The sequence below is a fragment of the Quercus lobata genome, chromosome 5 (genome assembly GCF_001633185.2).
Source record: "Quercus lobata isolate SW786 chromosome 5, ValleyOak3.0 Primary Assembly, whole genome shotgun sequence".
In the NCBI taxonomy this organism is placed as follows: domain Eukaryota; kingdom Viridiplantae; phylum Streptophyta; class Magnoliopsida; order Fagales; family Fagaceae; genus Quercus; species Quercus lobata.
This window is the reverse complement of record NC_044908.1, coordinates 37785611-37813373: the sequence shown is the minus strand read 5'-3', so window position 1 is coordinate 37813373 and position 27763 is coordinate 37785611. Positions and strand designations below refer to the sequence as shown.

Sequence of the window (27763 nt, the reverse complement as noted above, 5' to 3'; positions counted from 1 at the left end):
ACTCAAGTTAATCTGTCGGTGGAGACTTAAAAGTTGTAGAATATCATAAAGTAACTTCTAAGGAATATGTCTAGGAATTTGTCAGACGCATGCGAGTGGCGAGTGAATAGTGTCTGAAGCATGCAAGTGAAGAGTGTTCTGTCAGGAATATCTATCTGGTTTGTCTAGATTGTCTGTCTCGTGCTAGTGACAGCACATTTATATTAATTTGGGTAAGAGTTTTTACTTTTTAGAGTGAGTCACTCACATAAGGTAAAAAAACAGATAAGGGTCTGTTTGGAGTCTTTTTTTTTTTTTTTTAAATGGTCTATCTTCTTTTCTTTTCTTTTCTTTTTTAATCCAATAGAAGCATAGCTGTATTTAGGAAAAAATTTTGGTTTTAAAAACTTTAATGAGTTGGCAATGAAGATAAGCTAGAATTTTTTTTTTTTTTTTAAATGGAAGATAAGCTAGATTTTAAATGCATGTAAACATACACTAAATATGAAAAGTATATAAAAGAGAAATATTATGTTAGAATATTTTCACAGCACTTTCACAACAAATTTTAAGTGGTACATTGTTACTGATGGGCAAAAAAATAGTTTTAGTAGTGGATTCAAATTAAAAACCCGTAACAACCTGCCAATTAGAATTTGTTGTGAAAGTGTTATATAAAAACATGTTAGTCTTTTCAAACCTAATGCATATGTAAAAGAGGTTGAACGGACCAAAATAGTAACAAACTTTTGCTAAGGGGAAGTTAAAATTCTCTAGTTTCGATTCTTTCTATTTCCTAAAATATTTACTAACCAAAATATAAAAACAAAAACAAAAAAAAAAAAATTATCTAACTTTTTACTAAAAGTATTGTAAATAAAAAGTAAAAGCTAAATAAAATAAGTAGATGATTCACATGGGATCCACAAGTAGTAAGAAAAAAAAAACAATAAACTAACTTATAATCAAGATCCAAGTAATATATATAAGAATATGCTTTCCATTAAGATTAATTACTTAAGATTTTTTTAGATTATTGCAAAAGTAAGAAATAAATAAATAAATAAATTCTCTCCCGAGTTGCCCTTTTGAATATGAAGGCTTTGTTTGAAAAAAAAAATGAAAAATTATACAATAAGTTAGTGCAGTGGAAACCTGAATTAGAGAAGCTATTTATATTTATTATCCAAGAAAATCTTAATGGTTACTAAAAAAAAATCACATAATTGAATCACAAAGACTTCAGTTTAAGTAGTTAAATCAAAGTTGGGTCAATACATTTTGAGACCTAAGACATCATAGAGTGAACACTATAAATTTAAATTCTAATATATCTATAAAAATAAAAAAAAAATAAAAAATAAAAAAGTAGGGAATTATTAATTTCTTCAAATATTCCAATAGTGGTCCTTGCTGAACACTTTTTTGTAAAACCATCAATTTGATATTTGTGTTTTTTAACAACTTTAGCGTCAATTGAATTTATTTCTTTCCCTGTAAAAAAAAAAAAAAAAAAAAAAAAAAAAAAAAGATCATTTGTATTAATACCACAACGATCATGCCAAAATCATGAAATGTTTACTATGTTATTGACATGTTAAATACATTTTATGCAAAATATGACCACCTTGCTATAAAGATTTTTCATAGCAAAATCCACAATAGATTTCAGTAATGAATTTGTTTAGAAAGCTATTAATTTTGATAGAGAGCGAAAGGAAGAACAAAATTTTTGGAAAATTAAAAATTTTTACACTCTTCAACTACTGCAAACATAGTAATACGTAGCAACAGAATATACGACATTTGAAAATAGTATAATATTATTTTAAATAATTTTTACTATTAAATTTTTGGCCTTGATTAAAATTTTTATATTGTAAGATAAATGGACAAGATTGGTCAATAAAAGAGAATTTTTTTTTTTTTTTTAAATCTTTTTGCTAGGTGAGAGGCCTTACATTTTTATTACAAATAGCATATTATATTTTAGGAGGCTTCTTTCGTTTGAGGCCTTAGTCAATGACCTAATAGTTGAGACCCGCCTAGTCAAATGAATATGTGTATCTAATCCCGTGGAGAAAGGCAAAAGGGCTAAGGAAATTGCCATTTAAGTGGCAAGGAATAAGGGTGTTATGCCAGTTTACACTCCTGACTCACTACACTAGGTTTTTTTTTTTTTTTTTTTTTTTTTTGATAGTGAAATAACCTTACCTTAGAGAGGCTCTCTGCCCAGTGCCCACTGCTTCTCCTGTTCTCTCTCTCTCTCTCTTTCTGGATGATGGAATTTTAGCATCCCAATGTGATTCCAATAAAAAGAAGAAAAAAATAAATAAAATAAAGAAAGGAGATACTGTGGAGACTAAGACTGCTGCTGAAGCTGCGCAGCTTCCTTGGAAAGACCAAACAGGTTACGTTCTTGCATTTCAAATACCTTTCCCTTCTTCTGTACTTTCCCCTTTCACAGTTTGAATCCTTTTTAAATAAAGTCCACTTTTTTCGAACTTGTCTGTGTGCACCATTGTAGAATGAAAGCCATTCTTTCTGTTTCTATCTCTCTTCATCTCACTTGTAAGGGTGGGTGTAGTAGTACCATTCAAAAACAAAGCAGCTATTATTGAAAGCCATTTTATTAAAAAAAGAACTGGGTATTTGAATTTTAGATATTGATTCGTGCTAGGGATGGTAAATGGGTGGGTTGGGTCATAAATGGATTGGGTGTGTAATTACCCATTTATCCATTTATGACCCGTTTATATATAAATTAATTATCCATTACCCGTCCAACCCATTTAATTAGTAACCCGCCCATTTAACCCGATATGATCCAAATAAATAAATAACTTGTTACTAAATTTTCCCATTAAGTTAGCAACCACAAAATTTCTCATATACCAAACAGGACCCTTGAAAATCGGATTAAAATCTTTTAGCTTTATAACAACATCAACCACTTCATTTTCATTTATTTTCCCAAACTTTCTCGCAATCCAAACAGAACTTCTCCTCACCCAGACCAATACCTAGTTAATCAAACAATCTTTTAAGCAAACAAACAAATACTCAGAACTTAACTTGAACTTTAGTCTAAACTCTAAAATACAGTTTTCCCTAATTTTCTCAAAACTTTCACAGCAACCAAACAGAAAAACTCAAGAAAAAAAAAAAAAAACTCATGTGCCTCATGTTCGACCCTCCATTCTTGAACTCTTCGTACAAATCCTGATCTTCTTCTTCGTCGTTCTCAACGTCGAGCCCTTCGTCGACGTTGTTGTCGTTTCCATCGCTATCGGAGTCATTGAGTCAAGGCTTAGCCGAAGGACCTTTCTCCATGGCGTCCATGCGCTTGAAATGGACCCAGGAGGAGATAAACCTCGAAACGGGCATGGATCTCGCTCTCTGCAGCTCCGTGCGGTACCATTTCCTCAGCTTCTCCATCTTGTGACGGCACTGCAAGGTGGTCTTGGGAGGAGACACGGCGGAGTAGCGACGAGCGACTGAATCTGCCACCTCCTGCCAATGGGTTGCCTTTAGATTCCTGCACCAGAGCGAGTACCATTTCTCGCGATAGGAGTCGATTAGCACGACGGTCTTGTCGTGGGACCAGCACGGCAGCGGCAGGTGTCGTGAGGTGGTGGAGGGCTGGGGTTGAGTTTGGGGCTAGGCCTGGATTGGAGTCTGGTTCAGGATCTAGGGCTGGGCCTGAAAAATCTGAGAAAATCTTATTGAAAGTGTTTGGGTTTAGAAATCTAGAGGTTAAAGTGTTTGAGAAAGTGTTTGGCTACTAAGAAAATCTAAGGGAGAGTGAGAGACTGAGGGCTTTGGACTTAGTTATACTGTTTATTTAAGTTTTTAGATTTTAGAAGGGTTTAGTGGGTTTATTTAATTTTAAATGGATTTTGTGGGTATTAGTGGATTTATCCATTTAGACCCATTTAATTAAATAACCAAATGGGTCTTTATCCATTTAACCCAAATACTCAAATGGATTGAATTAAGACTTATCCAAATAAGGTAAGTAATGGGCGGGTTTATAGATATGGATAAAAATTGCCACCCCTAATTCGTGCCTATGGATATGGATATGGATATGGGTTTGGGTGAAAGTTTGGAATGGGTGACTGCTTACAGTAAGAAGCGATGCCAAAGCCTGTTCCAGGGTGAGAGCAGCAGTGAAGAAGGCTGTCAAGAATGCAGGGAAGCAACAGCTCAAGTTCCAGTATGATCCTTCTAGTTATGCTCTCAATTTCGATGATGGCTGTTGCCATATGGGAAAGGGTGTTGTTGTAAATGACTCCAAACTTGCAAGACTTCAGGATTTTCCGGATATCAGAAAAGCTGAGTGATATATATATATATATATATATATATATGTGTGTGTGTGTGTGTGTGTGTGTGTTCTTACATGTTTCTGTTTATGTTCTTCAATTCTAATATAAGGAACGCCATAGTAGTGAATGATTTCATCATTTGTGACTCTTACCCATAATAAACCAACACAGAGAGTGCTTTTACACTTTAGCATAAATTTACTTTCTCAATAATATGGCAGACAGCAAGTCATTTGGAAAGGAACATTGCATCAATTGGAGTTCCTCTATTTTTCTTCTAACAGTACATGTCAAAGAAATCTTCAACAACCTTTGCATTGAATATGAAAAGAGAAATATTCAAATATTTTGTACAACAGTACAAGGCTACTGAAAAGCTATTGAAAATAAATGAACCCCAATCTTAATCAAATGCAAGAGAGAACTAGTTATGGTCATTTTCAGAGAAACATAGATACATCATTTCTTCATTACGATCAAGGACGTCAAAAGCCTTTTCAAACAGCAGGATCTTCAAGCTTGGCGGTAGACAAGTCATTTATGCGAGGATAAGCAGCCTTCTCATCAAGCTGGTTCTGGGCCCATATCAGCATCTTTAACAAGCTAGGAAGCTTTGGGTCTGTTGTTCAACCAAATAGTATAGAACTTGTTAACTTGGAAATTTAAACGGAAATAAGTTTTCCAAAAATACGACGTCTTAGTTCCAAACCTTTGGGTTAATGAGTTTTCAAAATTAAGATAATAATAGAAAGCTGGGTCAGCTAAATTAGCAGTGCCCCAAGAAAGCATCATCTAATATAGGCAAAAGGCCCTTTTTTTAAACCAACCCAAAAGACCCATCTTCCAATAACCAAAGCTTAAAACTTAAGTTCAGTTGTACAAGCACTTGCATTTCTTTCTTTTGCTATAATCCTTCTGTGGAATCTATATGACACGAAATGACTGAAAACTGACAATTGAACGTAAGAGTAAGTTTAGAAACAATAATGGGCTAATGTAAAACGTCATTGCAAAACTGCCATGTTATTCCCAGTTCACTGTCTGTTCACGAAGGTCTTCATTTCCAAGTACATTCTGACCTAACAGACTATGCAAATTTACCTAAAATCTTCATTCAAGTGAAAGTGGTTAAGGACTCAAGAACATTAGACTGTAGTTCAATGGTCACAAATGGCATTTTAATTGGAAGAACATTTTCTCACAATTTTTAGTCATAACAATGAAGACCAAGTTATTGAGAATTGTATGAACCAATCTAGGATGCATGGATGCTTCATTTGGAGTGCCGTAGCAGTGTCATATCCATGTCAAATTTGCGGTATCATGTTCTAATTTTTCAAAAATTGCTCGTGTCGCCGTATTGTACTTATACCCATACCCATGTTTGTGTTCATGCATCCTAGGAACCAATACTCCATTGATGGCAACTTATAAGTTACAAATACAAAGGGCATCTCTAGTTTGGGCTTCTTCCAACCATCCTGATAGAAGTATGTGATTAAATATGTGGTTAAATGATTAAATTTACCATATCCCAATAGCATAAACTTTTGAGACAATCATTAATTTAACATGATATCAGAACAAGAGGTCCTGAGTTCGATCCATGTCTCCTTTACTTTACCTCTCATTTAAATTCTCACATATTAGGCCTCATCTATTAAAAGGTAATTTCAGCTCACACATGAGGGGAAATGTTAGAAGTATGTAGTTAAATAATTAAATTTATCATATCTCAATAGCTTAAACTTTTGAAAAACCAATAATTTAACACATCCCAATGTCAGTTCTCATTTGATGATTTTAGCTAATAATAAAATCCTGGTTAAATTGCATTTTTTATCCCTAAAATTTGGGATAAGTTCAATTTGGTCCTTCAAGGTAATAAAGTTCAAATTTGACCTCTGAATTTGTGGTGAGGTTAATTTTAGTCCCTTAGGCCTCGTTTGGGAGGAGGGAAAGAAATGGAATGAAAAGAATAATTTTAGAATATTCTTCCCTTCCCTTATTTGGGAGTTTTAATGAAGGGAATGGAAAGTTCATTCCCTTGTTTGGGAATTGAAGTGGGAGGGAATGAAATAAGTAGGAGAGAACACTCATTCATCTCTATTCCCTTAAAACCTCAAATTTCCATTCCCCTTGAAATTAGAAGGAATAAGCAAAAATTGAATTAAATTTAATGAATTTTTTACTAAAACTCCCAAAATACCCATATATATTCAACCCTTTATTTTAAAATAAGGATCTAATAGTAATATTGCCATAAAATGATTCTATTACATTTCCTCTATATTACTCCCAAACAAGATTACTTACATTCCATTCATTTTCATTCATTTCCATTCTTTTATTTTAAAACATCCAATCAAATTTACTTAATTTCATTCCATTCCATTATTTTCCCTTACTATTTACATTTCATTCTATTCCATTCTTTTCCATTCCCTTATGATCATTCCATTCCATTCTCTTATAAACTCCCAAATGAAGCCTTAATAAGGGTTAGTTTGATTTTGGTCCCTTAAATATGTGGTTGCCATTGGTTTGATTTGGTCCCTAAAAAATCGAGTGCCCCAGCGTCCTCATGTAAACAGGAAAATACAATTGAGGGATCAAAATCAAACAGACCCAACACTTGATGGATCAAAAATGCAATTTATCCTAAATTCATTGAAGGAACTCAATCAACAATGTGAAACCATCATTATTTTTGTAAAGGTAAATACAAGATTTCCTTAAGAGGCTCTTTAAAATAAAATAAAATAAAAATCTCAAACTAGTAACTCAAAAAGTGAACTAGAAGAGCTATAACTGCATTTATACAGTTTTTCTTTTTCTTTTCTTTTTTTTTTTCTTTTTTTTTATTTTTTATTTTATAATAGATCTGGGCAGCAGTATTTTATAACAATATAACCATAATATATTAATTCAAGACCCTGGAATTTTATTGTTAATAGCAAATACACTAACCTTTTTCATGGCTCTGGCTAGTAAGGATAGCTGCATTCACCTCACTTGCTGTTTTTAAGCGCTGTGATATGTCCAGAAGCTCTCCAACAGGACAATTGGAAACGTCTTCAAAAGCCAGAAGTGCAACAGTCTTCTCCAACTCTTCTAAAAAGCTTTGCTGCAAAACAACTAATGTCCTTAAGCCAAGTATTAGCACCAATTGAATGCAATGAAGCAAAGTTGGATGGTGGAATAGTATAGCAGCCACAAGTAAATTTCCATGGAGACAAACCCATGTTCATGTTTGGCATTATTTCAGTGTTTCAATTTTTTTTTTTTTTTTTATTATTGGTATGCTACACATGCATCCAGAGGACTTTAAACCCATGACCTCACTCTCCATCCCATTATTATGGAAATGCTATTTGAGCATTGGCTCAACATTTGGACATTAACAATTATTAAACACATAATGCAACCATGGACTTCATCACACGATGAAGGAAACCAGAAGAGACTTCAATGATAAAACTAGCATGCATGACTGCAAACCAAAACAAAGTCATAAATACATTTTCTTCTCCCCTTGGTGCAAGCTCCTCTTGTGCAAACTCCAGAGCCTCTTCTACTTTCCCATTCCGAATTAGTTCTATCAACCTTTGCTGTTGAAGATGGAAAAACAACTGGGGATTGGTATCCAGTATCTGCATGTAAAATTTTCACATGATGAACAATTTAGGAAAAAAAAAAAAAGAAGCATGACAACATCCCTTCACTGACATGTGTTCTCAAGGTTCAGGTTCAAAAAGAAAAAGGACACAACAAATTTTCTTCTCAAGGTTCTGCTTTAGAAAGAAGAAAGGACACAATAATATTCTCAGCAGCAAGTTGATAAAGAAAGTGAAAACAGCACATAAATAACAAGCAAACTTCAGAAAAAATGGGTTTAACTACAGAAAGACATAAGTGCAAGTACAATTTCTAATTCCTTGTATATTTTCACAACTACTTATGTGGGGTACTAGAGTTCGAACCTTTATCAGATAAAATCCCACCCAAGCCCTATTGTCACTACCTTTACCCCCATTCTGTACTCTGACACTAACAAAAATAAAATTCAAATTATTCCTAAATCATGACTCAATTGGAGATAATTTTTTTTTTTTTTTTTTTTTTGATTAGTAAGAAAAAATAATATTAATAGAAAACTACTCCATTAAAGAAATGAAGTAGGTAAAGAGAATATGTACAAGCAGCAAAAGAAACAGAAAATTATGGAGACATTTATTTCACGGGTATTCTTTATATGATCCTCCTCAAAATTAGAAAGTATTACTGTTTCTGGAGTACCTTTTTTTTGATAAGTAAAGGAAAATATAGAATAAAGAAGAACACAGCCCCGTACATAGGAAATGTACTAGAAAGGCAAACACATCAAGAAACCAAATTACAATGATCAAACAAAACAGGAAGAGAAAAACAATAAAAAGATGGTATAACTAAACACCAACTGAGAAGAGTAAAAAAGAAAAAAGACTTAAACTCAAGAATGGACCGTTCGCGACCCTCAAAGCTTCTAGCATTCCGTTCCCGCCAGATACACCACAACAAACAGTGCGGCACCATCCTCCATATAACAATATTACGATGACGCCTGAAGTTACAAGACCAACAATCCAACAAATCCACTACCCTTTGCGGCATCACCCAACAAATACCAAACAAGCAAAAGACCATACTCCACATCTCATAAGCCAAAGAACAGTGAAGGAGGAGATGATCTACAGATTCCCCACACCTTTTGCACATAAAGCACCACTCAAGGACAACAAAATGTCTTTTCCAAGGTTATCAATAGTTAGAATCTTGCCTAAAGCTGCAGTCCAAGAGAAAAAAGCTACCCGAGGGGGAACCTTCGATTGCCACATCATTTTCCACGGGAAAGAAATGGCGGAAGAGGGGGAAAGGGAGTGATAATACTTGCTCACCGTGAAACCCCGACTGCTGGACAACTTCCAACAAAGTTTATCAGAACCAACACCTCGTACCTTAGTGGAATAGATCAAAACCATACACGAATCCAAAGATTGTAACTCTTGATCATTCACTAAGCGACGAAATTGTAAGTCCCAAAAAATACTCCCGTTAGCATAGCACAAAACCTCAGAGACCGAAGCATCCCTTGTCCTACTAATATTATATAGATCTGGAAACGCCTCCTTAAGAGGACGATCCCTACACCACACATCCTCCCAGAACTTCACACGAGTACCATCACCCACCTCATACCGAAGGAACTTAGAAAAATTCAGCCAGCCTCTTCTAATGGACTTCCACAAACAAACACCATATGCCCCAGACACGGATTTTGTACACCAACCACCCCACTCATTCCCATACTTCGCCCCAATGACCCTTCTCCAAAGGGCATCATTCTCCACACCATACCGCCACAACCATTTTGCTAATAAGGCAGAATTAAACCTTCTCAAGCACCGAATGCCTAGCCCTCCATTCTTTACTGGCCTACATACCTTCGACCAATTAACTAAATGAAGTTTACGTTCGTCACCGATACCATTCCAAAGAAAGTTTCTTTGTAATTCCTCCATCCGCTTGGCCACCTTAACTGGAATAGGGAAGAGAGAAAGAAAATAAGCAGGCAGGCTAGAAAGAGTACTCTTAATAAGGGTAACCTTGCCCCCCTTAGATAAATACAGTCTCTTCTATCCAGCTAGCCTTTGCTCCATCTTTTCCAAGATAGGATTCCAAACCGTCTTATCTTTAAAGGAAGCACCCAACGGAAGACCAAGATATTTCAATGGAAGAGCAGACTCTCTACAGCCCAAAATCTCCACTAGCTCATGCAGATTAGGCACAACCCCAATAGGAACCAATTCAGACTTACCTAGATTAATTTTTAGCCCTGACACCTCCTCAAATCTAGAGAGAATCTCACGTAGAGCTGTTATATGATTGCAATCAGCATCACAGAAAACAAGAGTATCATCCGCAAACAACAAATGGGACACCGTCAACAAGGAACCAGAAGCATTCCCCACTGAGAAGCCCGAAAACTGACCTGACACAGTAGCTGCGTCCAACATACGACTCAAGGCCTCCATGACAATATCAAAGAGAAAAGGGGATAATGGATCACCTTGCCTCAGTCCTCTAGAACTCCCAAAAAAATCAGAAGGACAACCATTGATCAAAATGGAGAATTTAACAGTTGAAATACAACACCTGATCCATCTTCTCCACTTGTCGGAAAAACCACACTGCTGTAACAAAAACAAGAGAAACTCCCAATTCACATGGTCATAAGCTTTCTCAATATCCAATTTGCACAACACCCTTGGCACCCCTGCCTTCAGTCTACTGTCTAAACACTCAGAAGCAATAAGGACAGAATCCAAAATCTGACGACCTTTTAGAAAGGCGTTCTGAGATTCTGAAATAAGACCGTGAACCACCCTTCGCATTCGATTGGCTAACACCTTAGCGATAATCTTGTACAACCCTCCCACCAAACTAATAGGCCGATAATCTTTGACATCCACAGCATCGTTTTTCTTAGGAATTAGAGCAAGGAAAGTAGCATTAAGACTCTTTTCAAACACTGCATGGGCATGAAAATTATGAAACACGTTCATAATATCAGATTTCAACAAACTCCAGCAAGACTAAAAAAATGCCATAGAAAAACCATCTGGACCTGGCGTTTTATCACCATTGAAATCATGGACCACTCTAAACACTTCATCCTCATCAAAGGGCCTATCCAGCCAACTAGCATCTTCCTCAGAAATGCTAGAAAAAACAACCTCATCCAAAAGAGGTCTATGGACCTCACTTTCCAAGTATAACTGCCTATAAAATTGAGAAATGCACCCCTCAATGATCCTGGGATCTGTGGATAACTCTCCATCCACCATAAGCCTATTGATGGTATTGCTTCTTCTATGCGAATTAGCAATACGGTGAAAAAAAATTGTGTTCCCGTCTCCCTCTTTAAGAAAAAGAGCCCTAGATTTCTGCCTCCAGCAAATTTCTTCCAACAAGGCTGATTTTTCTAACTCTCCCCAAATTCGATCCTTTTCCGAACACTCCTCAGCTGAAAGAGCACGATCTTCCTCGATAACTTCCAACACATTGAGATCCTTCCACAAATTCTGCACCCTGAGACCTATATTGCCAAACTCCTCCACATTCCATCTCTTCAAATCCAATTTTAACCTCTTCAATTTGTTTGCCAAGATAAAACTAGGAGAACCTTGGAAAAGATAGGACTCCCACCAAGAACACACCCTTTCCAAAAAGCCCTCATCCTTTAACCACATGTTCTCAAACCTAAAAGGTTTCTTACCTCCAAGAAGATTCCCACCCTCCAGAAGAATAGGAAAATGATCTGAAAGCAACCTAGAAAGACGGCGTTGACAAACAGATGGAAATTTCTCCTCCCAGTCAGCTGACAGGAGGAATCTATCCAATCTAGAACTTGAAACAGCCTCTCTAGAATTAGACCAAGTGAAGATCCCCCCAACCAGAGGCAGATCAATAAGGCTTAGCTCTGAAATAAAAGCTGAAAACCTATGCATAGCTGAAGTGAAATTTGCGGAACCAGAACGTTCAGAAGGAAAACGCACAACATTAAAATCACCTCCCACACACCAAGGCACCTCCCACCAACTACAAATGCCAGACAACTCCTCCCATAAGAGACATCTGTCTCTATCACAATTGGGTCCGTAAACACCAGAGAAAGCCCACACAAACTGATCCACCACATTTTTGAATTTACGCGAGATTGAGAAGCGACCCACCGCTTCCTCCAACTTCTCCACAACCCTGTTGTCCCACATCAGTAACACCCCACCTGAAGCACCCACAGAGCCTAAATAGAGCCAATCCACATGTTGACCTCCCCACAAACTGCAAATGACACCCCTATTAATTAATTCCATCTTAGTTTCTTGAAGACAAACAATATCTGCTTTCCACTTACGGATCAAATTGCTAACCTGAAGACGCTTCTCCTGCTCATTCAACCCTCTCACATTCCAAGAAACAATTCTAAAATTCATTGGTGCACTACAACATCCCGGTCCCTAACTACACTCCTGCTCCTTTCTGACTCATTCTCCTCACCCCAAGAACTCAATAAATTCTTTAATTCACGATGCCCTTTATGCCCAGCCTTAACCATCTTCCTCTGAGAGGCAACATCCAACATCCTCTTTTTTCTTCTAGCTTCTAAAGCTAAGAGCAAACCTGTAACTTGTTCTTCGAACCCCTCCAACGAGGTCCTAACAGATTTCTGGAAAGCTTTAATTTTGTTAGTTACCCAAAGTGACAACTTGGAGTTGTCGACATCCACCGTACACTCTCTCTCCTCAACCGTAGGGATCTCCAAAACCACTGAGTTATCCACTGCCAGGGGTGCCACCTCAAGTGGTTCACCTAAATGTTCCCAATTCAACAAACCCTCCTCAGAGTCCCAAGCCTCACCCTCTGACCCAAACTCAAGAGGCAACAGAACCCACAACACCATCATACTCAGAAATACAACTAGTAATTTGCCCCTCGTTAACAGAAGAATCCTTACCTGAATTAACTACACCCTCCGAAACAAGTTGATCTGATACGGAGTTAGGAGAACGATATGCTGAGAGTGGGATAACTATTTTCCTCCCATCCCGAAATTCAATCATCCAATCATTGGAATTACCCCATGTTCTGCTCAAATCACCAACAAAGTCACTAAGAGTAAGACCAAAATCCTGTGGTGCTTTGGTGAAAATCTGATCAGACTTCTCCAATCCCTCTGCTTGCTGAGTAGGACTGGCTGAATCCGTCTCAAAATTCCCCTCCTCCAACCCCATTCCTACCTCATCAGTCGTCGGAAAGCTACTACCCACCTTATGTTTGTAAAATGGTGACAAAACTGGCGACCTGCTTGAGAGCGTCGGCGGAAGCCCAAAAACAGAGTCACATGCAGAAAAAGTGGGGGCCGCCGAAGACCCCAAGCTAGGAACCACCCGGAGAGGCACCGAGAGAGGAGAATCACATGCAGTAGCGGTGTTCGCACAAGCAGAAATCGAAGACCCGATCCCTGAAACATGGCAGTCCGATATGCTAGGCTGAGGTGAAGACTCACACAACTGGGCATCGGGTATACAAGCAGGAGAGGAAGTTTCTCCAGATTTATAGAAGGTGGGTTTAGAGCTAACGTGTTGTAACTTAGGCTTATGAGTCACAGCTATATGAAGCCCAGCTTGGGCTTTGGGTTTCCAAGCAGCGTGGGGCCTAGGCCCACTACCTTTTGTTAACACATTTTTAAAACTACGTAACTTAATGTTACCACTGGGCTTCACAGCAACCGGGCCCACCTCATTGACCTTAGAAGAAATCACCTGCCACTGCCCATCATTCCCACGTTCCACGCGCAAGGAAATATCAAAGGTCGGCGAAATATAACCACTGCTACACGCAGCGCCCTTAATGACTGACGTGACAACCGCCCCATCACCATCCTTATCAAACCCGAAATTCCCTCCCCAAGAAAAATCTGGATTCAAATTTTGAAAACCTGACATCAACACCTTCCCTTTGTTTACAACTCCTTCTGGGTTCTGCCGGAAATTCTCCATCACCCCCACCTGCTTCATGGCGGTCCTCCTATACTGAACACTGAGATTCTGGCTAACCGGAAAGATAGTCTTCCTCAAGTGGAAACCAAATCTTCTCTAGCCACTCCCCAAGCTCCCTTCCGGAATGACAATGGAACCCCTCCGGCGGCCTTTGTCTAATTCAGAGAACAATAAAAAAGAGCCATGGGCATTGGAGCCCAACTGAATGATGAGAATTCTATCTCCCTCCCGAACTGTTCTCGCAAACTGACCCGGCTTTTGCTTAGATGCCAAGTCCTCAACGTGAAACAAAATTCTCTTCGCACTCTCCTTACCCATACAAACAGAACATGTGGTGTGCCTACCTCTTTCATAGATACATAAAGAGAAAAACGAACCCCCTTCCTCGACAGCAAACTCAAAAGTTTTAGATTCAATAAAAACAAAAGTAGAACCACCCATAACTTACCAGCAGAACAGATCAGAAATCTGTTTTGGATTGGAGACAAAACATTACATGTGAAGATAGCTAGAGAGAGAGAGAGAGAGAGAGAGAGAAGGCAATAGGACTGCTGGAGTACCTTAAAGTCTACATGATATGGAAAGCCTTTCTGTTAATATAGGGTGCTCAGATACAACTCAAGGATTTTTAATATATGGCCCAGGAAAATTAGGTAGTTTCATAAAAAAATTACTTTGATCCCCAACTGTATATGTCGTGTATACTTGGGTGATTCTTTTTTAATATTTGAATAAAATTTTCATTGCTTATCAAAAAAATATCTTTAGGAAGATTTCAGAGTTTTATGAATAATATTAATATATGTGGGTTCCAATCTGTAACAATATAGGATACGGTTTGGTTAGATGGATTCCGCATGTTTTTAAGGTTCATTGCCCCTCTTGCCCTTCTATGTCCTTTGATCCTTTCCTCTCTTCGGGTTATTCTCTTCCCTCTTTCATCTTGCTATCTCCTCTTGGATTGATGTTCATCTCTCTCTCTCTCTCTCTCTCTCACACACAAACAAGTTTGTGCCACCCATATGTTTGATTTTTTTTAAATTTTTTATAAATAAGTAATAGTTCATTAATTCAAAAGGAAAGTAAACAAAAAACCAAAGCACACAAGCAGTGTGCCAAGGACACCAAAAAAAAAAAAAAAAAAAGAACATTAAAGAGCTTGAAAATTACGACAATCAACCAAAATCAGCCAGGGAATCAAAAATAAAAAGACCCAAGTCATTTGTCCAATTGAAAAGAGTCCAAAGAAAGAGCCGCTTCAAGTCATGAATTGATCTCTCATCTCCTTCAAAAGTAAGAGCATTCATTTCTCTCCAAATACTCCACATGAGGCAATGAGGTATCATGGCCCAAATTGCTGCAGCTCTGTGCCTAGAATTTGTGTAGCCAACTAGCTAAAAGACCCACACCCAACTTGGCATCACCCACTACACCCCGAATAAAGAAACCATCAAGTTCCACCTCTCTAGTTATAAGGCAATGCATGAGTAAATGATCAATGGTTTCCCCATCTTTCTTACATGCAATACCAGTCAATCACAAAAACTTGATGCATACTTGTTAGGATTGTAAGTTGTATTGCTGATGCAAGCTAGGGAAATCAGTTACTGGCAGTTAGTATAGTTAGTTGCCAGCTGTAGGTGGTCATGACAGTTGGTTATCAGTCAGAGTAGGGAATGGTTGAGTAAGGAATGTATAAAGAACGGGCACTACTGTTGTATTGAATTAGGCAATAAGATTGAACTCATTTCAGTACAGCACATTGTCCAAGATTAACCTTAAATCCATCTACTCCATATGAAACTAAGATAGTGTGAAGCTCATTGTAGAATTTAGAGACCTTAGGATAAACTATACCAAGGCTATGCATGGAGAGGCTGTCCAAGACCAAGTCTGGTTGGTTGCAAAGTATTCTTGGGGACTGCACTAGACATGAGAAATCATTGTGTTCTTCAGCTGCTGGTTCTTGGGGCTTCATTTGTTCCTCGGTCTCCATTGATGCAAGAGATTGTAACTCTTCTCTAGACATGTTCTCAAGATCCTCTTGCACTCTCAAAAGTTCTTCCTTCATGGTCATGTTAGATTCAACCAAGGCCTTGACCTTCTCTAAAACACCATTGTGAGATTCATACAAAGCCTTAACATCCTCTGAAACTTTGTTCACCATTTGCCGTAATTCTTTCCAAAGTTCTCTTCGGTCACATTCGTACACCATCTCAAGATCGACAGCTCTAATACCACTTGTTAGGCCATGTGGGCCAATTAGGAACCTCTCCTAACAAGTGGTATCAGAGCCAACGATCTTGAGATGACCGAATCCATTGCAACTTATCAAGCTTTCATTGAGTTTTATTTCAAAGGTGGAGATCCTTTTCAGTGGCCTATCAAGCTTTATGAATTCTTTGCTCTAGACAACACACCACCACATCGCATGGTTTCCATTGCTTCTTATTACATGGAAGGAAAAGCATGGGAATGGTTCCAAGATGCGGAGGCATCAGACTTATGCACAAATTGGGTGCATTTCATATGCGCCCTACAAGATTGGTTTTGAGCACCAATCCTTGATGCACCAATCCTTGATGCATCAATGGAGACTACCACCCAAGAATCTAAGATGAAAGAGCCCGCAAATTTCATGCCAGAGGACCAAGAACCAATTCTTGATGCACCAATGGAGGCTCCCACTCAAAAGTCCACGATTCAAGAATCGGCAATCCAAGTGTCGGTGATCCAAGAATCAAAGATGCAAGCGCCAACAATTCTAATGGTTCTAGAATCAAATGAGGTTTTGAGGATCCAAGAACGTTCAAAGGTCCAAAGAACCAATGAGACCTTGAAGATTGAAGAACCATTGAAGGCTCAAGAATTTGAGCGAAGTTTGAAGAAGGAACCTTCATGTGTACAGGATCGCTTGTCAAAGAGAAGTGCATGAATATGGTGATCAAAATGTCACTAAGATATTGGTCCATTGGAAGATCTCCTTTGATGAAAATGCTACTTCACAACAACACCTTGTGGACAAGGTGTTTTAAAGGAGAGGGAAATGTTAGGAACCCCTATAGGTATATAGATAATAATTGTTGTAATGTTGCATTTAGTTAGTTAAAATTCCAAGCATGTTAATCACATTTAACACATGTTGGAATTATTAATGAACATTAGGATAAGGCCATGTGGGCCAATAGAATAGTTTTATACCCAGGCCCCCATTTCTCATCACAATTGTAACACAATACCTTTTTCTTCCTCTCCTCCATTTGAGTAGGAGATATTCTTTTAATAGAGATTTTAGTCTTAGTTTCCAACAGAGTTCTAACTTTGGGTAACCCCAAGATTGAAGGTTTACCTTTTTCTTGCTGAATTTTGGAGTTCTTACAACTCAGCATGTATTCCTCTTGAATCTTGGCTAAACCAAAGGCTACATTCAGGAATTATGGGTTCAGCATCCTAATTGGAAGTCATATCTCATCCTTCAGACCACTCAAGAAGCAACTGAGCTTATGTAAGGGAGATAAGCCCTTGATTCTGTTGGACAAAACTTCAAATTCTGCCTTATACACACCCACTGTTGATGTCTATCTTAGCCTAGTCAAGGCTTCCATAGGATCATCATAAGCTGTAGAGCCAAACCTTACATGTAATGCTTGTACCAATGTTTCCCAGTCCAAGTACACCCTAGCCTTTTCAGCTTCTTGATACCAGACCAGAGCTTCTTGCTCCATGTGGAAAGAAGCAATTAACAACTTCTTTGCAACTGGGGTTTGATAATAGCCAAAGTATTGATTATAGCAGGATCTTCCCCTAAGAAACAAGGGAATTCAAGCTTAATGGGTTTTACAAGGGATAAAGCTAAAGAATTTCTTATTGAGGTTACAGGACTCTAGGGGGAATCACCTTCCTTGGAATTTAGATTCTGCAGAATGGCAGTGATGTTCTGATTCATCTCGTTCAAGGTCCGAGTGTGAATTCCTTGAATCTTTTGGATTTCTTGGATGTCTTTACTGTGGTGATCTGAAGTAGTACGAAGGGAAGCAATAGCTTCATTTGTCATGGCCATGGCAGCAGAATGGTTTCAACCATTGTTGTCGCAGGATTGAAGCTCTGATACCACTTGTTAAGATCAAGAAGAGTTATAGAATTGAGTAGTTGGTTTCAAGGTCAGCTGGGCCTCCTAAGAAGAAAGAAAGATTAGAGAAGATTTAGAGAGTTAGAGAGAGAGAGAGAGAGAGGAACTGAAATGAGTTCAATCTTATTGCCTAATTCAATACAACAGTAGTGCCCCTTCATTGTACATTCCTTACTCAACCAATCCCTACTCTAACTAATAACTAACTGTCATAACCACCTACAGCTGCCAACTAACTGCACTAACTACCAGTAAGTAATTTCACTGGCTTGCATCAGCAATACAATCTACAATCCTAAAACTCCTCAAGTTATCAATGTCTAATACTCTCTTGTTAACTTGAGTTAAAACACTCTCTCAAGCGATGAGTGCTCCCCCTCCACCCCCCTTACACACCCTCCACCACCGCCACCATCACACCCACAAATTTTCCCATTCTATGTTCCTCCACATTTTTTTTCCAACACAGCAACCTTTCTCCCTCCCCATGCCCCCTTTTTTCTTCCACAATCTTATTATTGGCTGAACCTATTTGGGCAGTATATACCACATCCTATCTACCCTTGGCCAATAAGAATCCTAAATCCCCCAATATACAGCCACCTACCAAAAAACAAAAAAAATCCCACCATCCACCACTATACAGCCACCTACAAAAAAATAATAATAATCCCACCCTCTTCCACAACCTGAAATCCATTAGGATGAGCTCATATCATTGTCCATGACTTTGAAGCTTCTATCTTGGAATGTGAGGGGATTGAATAATCCTCATAGGAGGGATATTGTAAAGAAATTACTTAAAGGAGTAGAAGAGTGATATCGTTTGTCTTCAAGAAACTAAACTGGACAATACCAACTCTACCACCGTTAAAGAGTCTATGGGGCAATCCATTTGTAGATTGGGTAGTTTTGGATGCCAATCACACCGCTGGGGTGTTTAAATGGTGTGGGGTAGAAGGGTGTTTGAGAAAGTGGATTGCGTAGTAGGTAGATTTTCTGTTTCTATTTTGTTGAAGGGTGTGATAGATGGTTTTGAATGGGATTGTTCAGGGGTGTATGGATCAATTGAAGATAGTCTTAGGGATGCTATGTGGGCAGAATTGGATAACGTGAGACTAAGGTGGAGTTCTACTTGGTGCTTGTTTGGTGATTTCAACGTTATCAGATATTCGATGGAAACTTGGATGTACTTCTTTCAGTCCAGCCATGTTTAAATTCTCAGATTTTATTGAGAAACACCTTTTGGTTGATTTACCATTATTGTTGGGGGGGGGGGGGGGGGGGGGGTGTTGATTATACATGGTTTCAAGAGACTAACAATCTTTATATGTCCAAAATTGATAGAATTCTGGTTTCAACAGATTGGGAGGACCACTTCTTGGATGTGCCCAGAGGCTTCTTCCTTATGTGGTGTCGGATCATTGTCCTCTTCTTGTGGAGGCAGGTGATATGTCAAGGGGGAAGAGTGCCTTTAAATTTGAGAATACGTGGCTAAAATTTGAGGGATTTGTGGATAGAGTTCGTCAGCGGTGGACTGGTTATCACTTTGTTCGGCCTCCTAGTTATGTTCTAACTTGTAAGCTAAAGGCTCTTCAAGGGGAATTGAAGCATTGGAACAAGTATGTTTTCGGAGATGTGTCTTTTAGAAAAAAATGCTTACATTATGAACTTTTGGATTTAAATTTGAGAGAAGGATTGCAGGTTTTGACCCAAGAGGAGAGAGCTAGAATAATGGTGATAAAAGCTTATATTGAGTATTTGGCTTCACTAGAGGAGATTTCTTAGAGGCAGAAATCTAAAGCTTTGTTTATAAAAGAAGGGGACAACAATACTCAGTTCTTTCATAAACTTGCTAACACTCACAAACAAACCAATCGCATTAGGGGGGTGGAGGTGGATAGTGTTTTATATGAGGGCAATTTAGCGGGTCCAAATCAAGTGGTGGAATTTTATAACAAACTATATCAGGAGCCGGAATCTTGGAGGCCTACTATTGATGGCTTAGTGTTTGATTGTCTAGATGAAACTGAGAGGCTTTCACTAGAGAAGGAATTTGAGAAGTAGGAGACTCTTGAGGCACTTAAGGAAGTTGAGGGCGACAAGAACCCTGGGACTAATGGGTTTACTATGGCTTTCTTTCAAAAATGCCGGTGTGTTGGAAGGGGATTCTATGGCTTTTTTCATTGATTTTCATAGACATTGCATCTTTGAAAAATCTCTCAATGCCACTTTTCTTTGTTTGATCCCTAAGAAGACCAATACTATTAACATTAAGGACTTTCGCCCTATCTGTGAGTAGCATGTATAAGCTTTTGGCTAAGGTGATGGCACATACACTTCGAGGTGTTCTAGATAAGCTCATTTCTGACTTTAAGAATTCTTTTGTTGGGGGGAAACAGATCCTTGATTCAGTCCTTATTGCAAATAAATGTCTAGATAGCATAGTGAAGAGTGGATCCTAGGTGTGATTGTCAAGCTAGATATTGAGAAGGCTTATGATCATGTGAATTGGAATACTTTATTTTACCTTATGGAGAGGATGGGTTTTGTGGAGAAGGATGAAGGCTTCTATTTTTGCAGATAGGTTCTCAGTTCTGGTCAATGGAACTCCAGCGGGTTTTTGTGGCTGCTCTCGCGGTCTTTGTCAAAAGGACCCCTATCTCCACTCTCTGACTGTCTCATAACAACTCTCCCCTATCTTTTTCTCTATTTTCTTTTCCTGTATTTTTCCCTTTTCTCGAACTCATTACTTCACTCAATTTTTTAGAGCCTAAACCATAGTAAATGACACATAGCTAGCTATTCTTTAATAGAATCCTACTAAATGTATTGTATTGGGTTTTATTTTTTTATATGTAGAATGGCTTCAAATAATGGGAAGAGAAAAGATTTGGGATACAAAAATAATCATCTAGCTAATGCTGAAGACAAAAATTCAGTGACTTGCCTTTTTTTGTAATAAAGTCACAAAGGGAGGGATACATAGAGCAAAGCAGCATCAAGTGGGGAATTTAAAAAAAAAAAAAAAAAAACTACAAAGTGTTTAAAATGACCGGATCATGTTAGAGAAGAGCTTGTGCGTTATATGGCAGAGAAGAAGAGTGAGAAGGAGAACTATGACAAGATGCCTGATTTTGATGATATAGATAATATGATTGAAATTGAGGATGTAGATGATGATGAGGTAGAGGAAGTAGAAGTTATAAAAAAGGGAAAAAATCATGCTCTAATAAGAGAGGGGTAGGCAATAGCACCCAAGTTAAAACTATGAAATTAATGTCAAAGTCTAAAAAATTGAAAGGTCCCATGGATTCTTTTGAGACACTAAAGCCAGAAAAAGTGGTTAAGCTTAGGAAACATGGTAAGATGAAGCAAACTAACATCAATGATAAATTTGACAAAGAGAAAAGAGCACAAGCTTGCCAGTATATTGGCCGGCTATTTTATCTAGTCGGTATACCATTCAATGTTGCTCGCTTAGATGCCTTTAAATGGGCAATTGAATTTATTTGGCAGTATGATTCAAATATGAAGCCTCCCAGTTACCATGAGTTAAGAGTTCCAATTCTCAAAAAGGAGGTGGCTTACACAAATGAGTTATTGAGTGATCACAAGGAATCTTGGAAGAAATATGATTGTTCTATTATGTCTGATGGGTGGACTAGTAGAACCAATAGACCTTTATGAACTTTTTGGTGAATTGCCCATCTGGAACCATGTTTGTGAAGTCAATTGATGCATCATCTATTATGAAAACTAGGGAAAAAACTTTCGAATTACTTGATGCATTTGTAGATCAAATTGGGGAGGCTAATGTAGTCCTCAAGTAGTATCGGATAATGAATCTAATTATGTGTTGGCTGGGAAGTTGTTGGAAGCAAAAAGGCCAAATTTGTATTGGACTACTTGGAGGACATTGGGAAAATTCCTAGAATTGTAAAAACTTTGAAAAGAATCATTCAATTGACTGGATATATCTACAACCATGGGGGTGTGTTAAATATGATGAGAGAATACACGAACCAAAGAGAGCTAGTTAGGGCTGGGAAAACAAGGTTTTGCACTTCATATCTTACAAGAAATTCCATTTATAAGTTAAAGCATAACCTAAGGGCCATGTTTACTTCTGAGGAGTGGATTCGTAGTAAATGGGCAAAGGAAGCAAATACTAAACGAGTAGTAGAAACGATTTTGATGCCCTCTTTTTGGAATACTATAGTTTACATTCTTAAAGTTATAGGCCCTCTTGTTCGAGTTCTTCGCCATGTTGATAATGAGAGAATGTAAACATGGTATTCCAAAAACAAAGGTATTTAATGAGAATGAAGAAAGGTATTCAAATATTTTTAAAATCATTAATGAGAGATGGGAATGTCAACTACTTCAGCCTTTGCATGCAGCGGGTCATTTCTTGAATCCAAAGTATTTCTATTTCGATCCTAAGATAGAGACAAATAAAGAAATTACAACAGGATTGTATGCTTGTATAGAAAGACTAGTTCCTAGAACTGAAATTCAGGACAAGATCACGCTTGAGCTATCCATGTATGAGAAAGCTTAAGGACTCTTTGGCATTCCATTAGCGAAAAGATCAAGAAAGACAAGGGCTCCAGGTAAGAAAGCATTTATATCTAACTTAAAATGATTAGAACAGTGGCACTTTTTACAAATGAAAAATTTGACATCTATGATATATCATTTATCATTACTCATACTTATTTTTTTAACATAGCTGAATGGTGGAGTTTGTATGGGAGCTCAACTCCGAATTTGGAACAGTTGGCTATAAAAATCTTGAGCTTGACTTGTAGTGCATGTGGTTGTGAGCATAATTGGAGTGTGTTTGAGTAGGTGAGTTTTTTAGTATAATAAGTAGATTTTATATTTTGATGTGCTACTTTATTTCATAGAAAATTCCAATGGTTTAATTATTCACTAATAGTCTAATACTTAGTTTTCATAAATGCTTGTCGATTTACACAAAAAGAAGGAATAGACTTGCACAAAAACAACCAAATGATCTGGTCTTTGTGAAATATAATCAAAGATCAAGGCACGATATGATAAGCGTGATGTTATTGATCCCATCTCCTTTGATGATATAGATGGAAGTAATGAATGGTTTTTGGGGGAAATGGGTGCTAAACCATTGATGAATATTGAAGATGAGTTGGTTTTTTATGATGATGATGATGGTTTGACATGGGGTGTAGTGGCAAGAGCTGCTGGTGTTGGAGAACCAAGGAAGAATGCTAGATTCCAAACAAAATCAAGGGCAAGCTCAAAGGCCTCTACATCACAACCAAATATTGAAGAGGAAAATGTTGATTCTGATGAGACCAAGGAAGAGAATGTTGATAACCATAAATCTGGTTCAAGTGGCTTTGAAAGTGATGGAAACTTGAGTGAAGAGTTTGATGATGAACTTTAGATTAAAACTAACAACCACATTCAAGCTATTAGCCTATTAGAATGTTCAATCTTCAAATGCTTTTGTTTTGTCATGGATAGTCATGAAGTTCAATGTTTTGTTTAGGAGTTTTCTTCTTTCTAATATGAAGTTATGAACAATATTTTGGTTTAATATTCAGATTTAGTTGATATTTGATTATTATTCAGACTTAGTTGATATTTGGATGAAGACTACTTTTTTTAGTTGGGATTCAAACCCAAAAACTGGTTTTATAGACCAGCTCCTATCCATTAGGAACGGAGTCAGATTTGTTTATATAATATTCTTATACATCTCTAGCATAGACATCAAAGAATCTACAGCTCTATCTATATCTTCAAAAATACAGGTATTATGTTCCCGCCAGATTAACCATAGTAGACAAGTTGGAACCATATCCAAACATTTGATAAATGTTTTCCAAACCAATTCCTCCATCCATAAAGAAGAGAGGCAACCGTTTTAGGCATCACCCATTGGATCCCATAAATACTTTCACACAATGTATTTCCATTTCATATTTTATACTATCTGCCAGTTTCTCTTATTGAGTTACTTGTATTTGTTTTAAGCGCAGAGTGCTCACCATCATGTACACGATGTTCTCTTTATTCAAAGAAACTTTGATTACCTATCCAAAAAAAAAAAAAAAAAAGATCCTTCCCAAAGTAGCAACATATGTTTGATCAAATGACATATCAACCAAAAGTTAAAAAGTAGAGGCACTAACCAATTAAAAATAGGATTTACTTACAAGAATGATAAATTCCTTATGGTGGTCAAACATGGTGCTATGAGCCAATCAATATATGATCTTAATCATTCTAGGCTAAACGTACTTAATAGTTAGAATGAGAGTTCTTATGGAGTGGCTAAGGTGATGAATCCAAGTTCCAATTGGTAAACTAGTCAAAGATTTGTGCACCTTTTCAAGATTTTTTTTTTTTTTTTGGGGGGGGGGGGGGGTGTTTGGGGTGATGGTGGGGGGAGTTGGGTGTCAGGAATATTCAATCAAGCTTTAATCGGGAAGTAGTTGTCAATATATGGTACAAAAAGAGCTACTTTGATGGAGGTGATAGAGGTGAAGTATGGGAGTGCATAGGGGTTTGGTGCACTAAAGTAGTGTCAAGGGTTAGCCTATGGAAATCTATAACACAGGAGTTTCTCAATATCTTCAGTATGAGGAGGGAGATGGAACTAAAGTGATGTTTTGGCATAATTTATGGTGCAAAGATTGTTCGCTAAAGGAGACTTATCCAAAGTTTTTAGGAAACAGTCATGGCAAGGATTATTCTTGCGACTTGTGAACCTTTGTTGACTTTTCTAGATCTAATTTTTTTTTTTTTTGATAAGTAAAAGATATATTGATAAAAAAGGGGACACCCTAGTGCACAGGGAAAGATAAACTTATATGTGCAAAAGTCAAACTTTATTGGAAGTAGGAAAGATAAACTTTATTGGAAGCCAACTAAGGGTAGGGGTTTCAAAGTTGGAGGGTACCTTTGTTCTTTAATGCCTACTATTGTTGTGTCTTTTCCATGGAAGATTATTTGGAGATTGAAGGTACCACCTAGCATTGCTTTCTTTTCGTGGATTGTTACTTAAGGGAAATTTTTTACTATCAATAATTTGTGGAACAGACATATTAGTGTTAAATTGGTGTTATACAGACATATTAGTGTTAAATTGGTGTTATATACTTATATGTGCAAAAGTAGTGGGCAGACCATGGGTCATCTACTTCTTCATTATAGCTTTATGTGGCACTTTGGTACGTTTGATGTTCAATGGGTTATGACACGGAGTGTTCCAACTATACTAGCTTCTTAGCAAGGACAGTTTGGTTGTCACCAGAATATAGAAATTTGGAAAGAGGTGTCTAATTGCCTAATGTGGTGCATATTGTGGGAACGGAATGCTAGCTTTGAATTCATTTTCTTTTACTTCTCTCTTAGATCTGATTGACAATCGCAAACTGAGAGCTTAATTGTGATATTCCCATAGTATACTTCCTGTGTACTTGGGCTACCTTTTTCAATAATAAAGTTATGTTATTTATACCAAAAAGAAAATCATGATGTTCCTTTTGATTTGTAAGACATGCATGCACTGGTTGGGTCTTGAGCTAGCGACCTCATCCTCCATTTCATCATTGTGGGAAGAAGATCCATTTAAGATAGAGCTTACTGGCATTATACCTAGAGGCATCTTTGTAAGTACCTATCCTTTTCTATTTGGAAAGGATTCCAACAGTAAATCAGGGCTAATTAACAGGCAGCTATTCTTATACCTAGATGCATCTAAACAATTATGAGGCACTTTTCAATGACTGATCAGAAAGAGTATTAGAAATAATCAATACAGTTCCATAGATTCTCTAATACACTGAATGGGCAATCTGGAAATCTCTATCAAAACTATTTGTAATAAAACAAAACTTCCAAATTCCTTTCCCCTACACCATATAAAGGACTAGATATGAATGAATTATTTTTCAGCACTTTCGAATGGAAGTCCTAACAGATTTTCTTTTATAGTTAAACCCCAAAAGTCTACAACTATCATCTCTGAACCCCGGTCCTTTCTTCTGCATATGAGCAACAAGAATAATTGATAGATTGAAGGGCTTGAAAGATAATAGATCCACCTCTTATGCATTTAAGAATGGATCTTTCAAACAATCAAGTTTCACTTGATAACAAAAAAGAACTAAAGAGGATCATGGATAAGAAAGGCAATAAGGACAAGAGTTGAGTCACATAGTGACATGAGACAAAGGTCTCATGCGCCGGCGTATGAGATACCTTCTCCATATGTGCGTGCGTGATCACATAACTTTTGACCAGTTAAGCTATAGCTTTTCTCATTTCTATATTCATAATTATTAATATTCATTTGATATCCATATATCCATGATGCAATAAATGAAGGATGGAAATGAAGTATTGTAGCAACCCAATTCAATAAAGTTGCGTAATCCATGATGATAACTAACAATGTAAAATTTTGTAGAGGCATGGCCTAAGTAATAAAGTCATAACTATAATTGCCAGTAACATATGTAAATCTGCCAAAAGAAGAGCAACAAGTTTAGAGATTAGGATATCCAACCTCGGGATTTAAGTCGTTAACTTTCTCAATTGCATCCTCCACATTACCACTCTGAACTGCCTTCTTAACAGCCATGCGATCTGTGATTGTTGCAAGATCTATGTCTGCTATGTAAACATAAGGAGAAACAATATAAAAAAATAAATAAATAAATAAAAATAAAAATAAAAAAGAAAGAAAGAAAACAGAAAATCATCGACAATGAAGACCAACAAAATAAGAAATAAACTGAGGATACGTTCCGTTCCGGATTCCAACCGGAATTTCTCAGCAGCATCAACATAACCCTCTGTGACAAGGAAATTCATCACCAATTTATTCATGTCTTCTTTCCTAATCTTTACATCCTTGAGCTTTTTTTCCCATTCTTCCTTGGTTATCACTTTCTTTGATGTAGCCTGTGCACAGATAAATTAAGTCACATCGCAAATCACTTTTAGGGCCATGTTTATAAAACTGAAACTTGCTGCTCAATTCTTTCAGGCGACATTTTACACACTTGTAGAAAAACAAAATTCCTCTTAAATAATAAAACTAGTTAGTTAGTCTCTGAATGTTCCCTTAAGATTCCAACAAACAAAACAGATAAGAGTAAAATGCAAACATTCACACAATTCCATTGGAATCAGTGAAACACTAAAAAGAAAGAAAGAAAAAAAAAATTACCATGGCTTCGATCTCCGCAAGCTGACGAATCACAATCCAGAACAGTGACATCAGTGCTGCACTGACTTAAAAGCCATCCCAAAAAAATTCCCCCTAGAAAAAAAAAATAAAAAAATCAGATTTTGAATCGAAAAAAACCCTAGTTCTATCAATGAAAAAAACAACCAAGAGAAGAGGCGAGTCTGTATGGAACTGTAGTCGAGTCCCGGGAATTAGAGGAGAAAATAAATAGTAGTACCTTGGTGTTAATGAGTATAGAGTGCAGGGTGTCTGTGTTGGACTTCTTGCTGTATTATAAAAAAAATAGAGTTTCGTCTCTTCGATTCTCCACTCTCGCTGCCTCTGCTTCTAGGTCTTTTACTTTTCTTTTCCGCCTTTTTTAAATCTAATGTTTCTGTTTCTGTTTCTGTAGTCTGTACCACTGCTTCGGTTGACGTATCTCCTCCTCCTCCTCTCCCTCCTCCGCTGGTTATACACTCTCTCTCTCTCT

General features: G+C 37.4%; 1 protein-coding gene across 2 annotated transcripts; it reads right to left on the bottom strand.

Annotated features, from left to right (window-relative positions):
• Positions 1–4542: 4542 nt before the first annotated feature.
• On the bottom strand, positions 4543–27763 carry LOC115989505 (protein GID8 homolog). 2 transcript variants are annotated; one of them, XM_031113200.1, is made up of 7 exons: positions 27512–27763; positions 27274–27366; positions 26846–27005; positions 26608–26714; positions 7832–7963; positions 7281–7437; positions 4543–4929 (listed from the first exon to the last, which is right to left on the bottom strand). In XM_031113200.1, exons 2-7 carry the CDS (start codon positions 27322–27324, stop codon positions 4808–4810), a joined length of 729 nt encoding a protein of 242 aa, XP_030969060.1. In that variant the 5' UTR covers positions 27325–27366; positions 27512–27763; the 3' UTR covers positions 4543–4807. The 2 variants fall into 2 exon arrangements, with proteins under 2 accessions (XP_030969060.1, XP_030969061.1); XM_031113201.1 differs by lacking the exon at positions 7832–7963 and having other exon boundaries at positions 27512–27759.

What these genes read in the sequence shown, in the direction of transcription:
- LOC115989505 (XM_031113200.1), bottom strand. Translation starts at nt 27,324, where the DNA reads ATGTCACTGTTCTGGATTGTGATTCGTCAGCTTGCGGAGATCGAAGCC. An exon ending in GTTGGAATCCGGAACGGAAC is followed by an intron (nt 26,715 to 26,845) that starts GTATCCTCAGTT and finishes ATGTTTACATAG; the next exon opens with CAGACATAGATCTTGCAACA. An exon ending in TTAACGACTTAAATCCCGAG is followed by an intron (nt 7,964 to 26,607) that starts GTTGGATATCCT and finishes TTTTACATGCAG; the next exon opens with ATACTGGATACCAATCCCCA.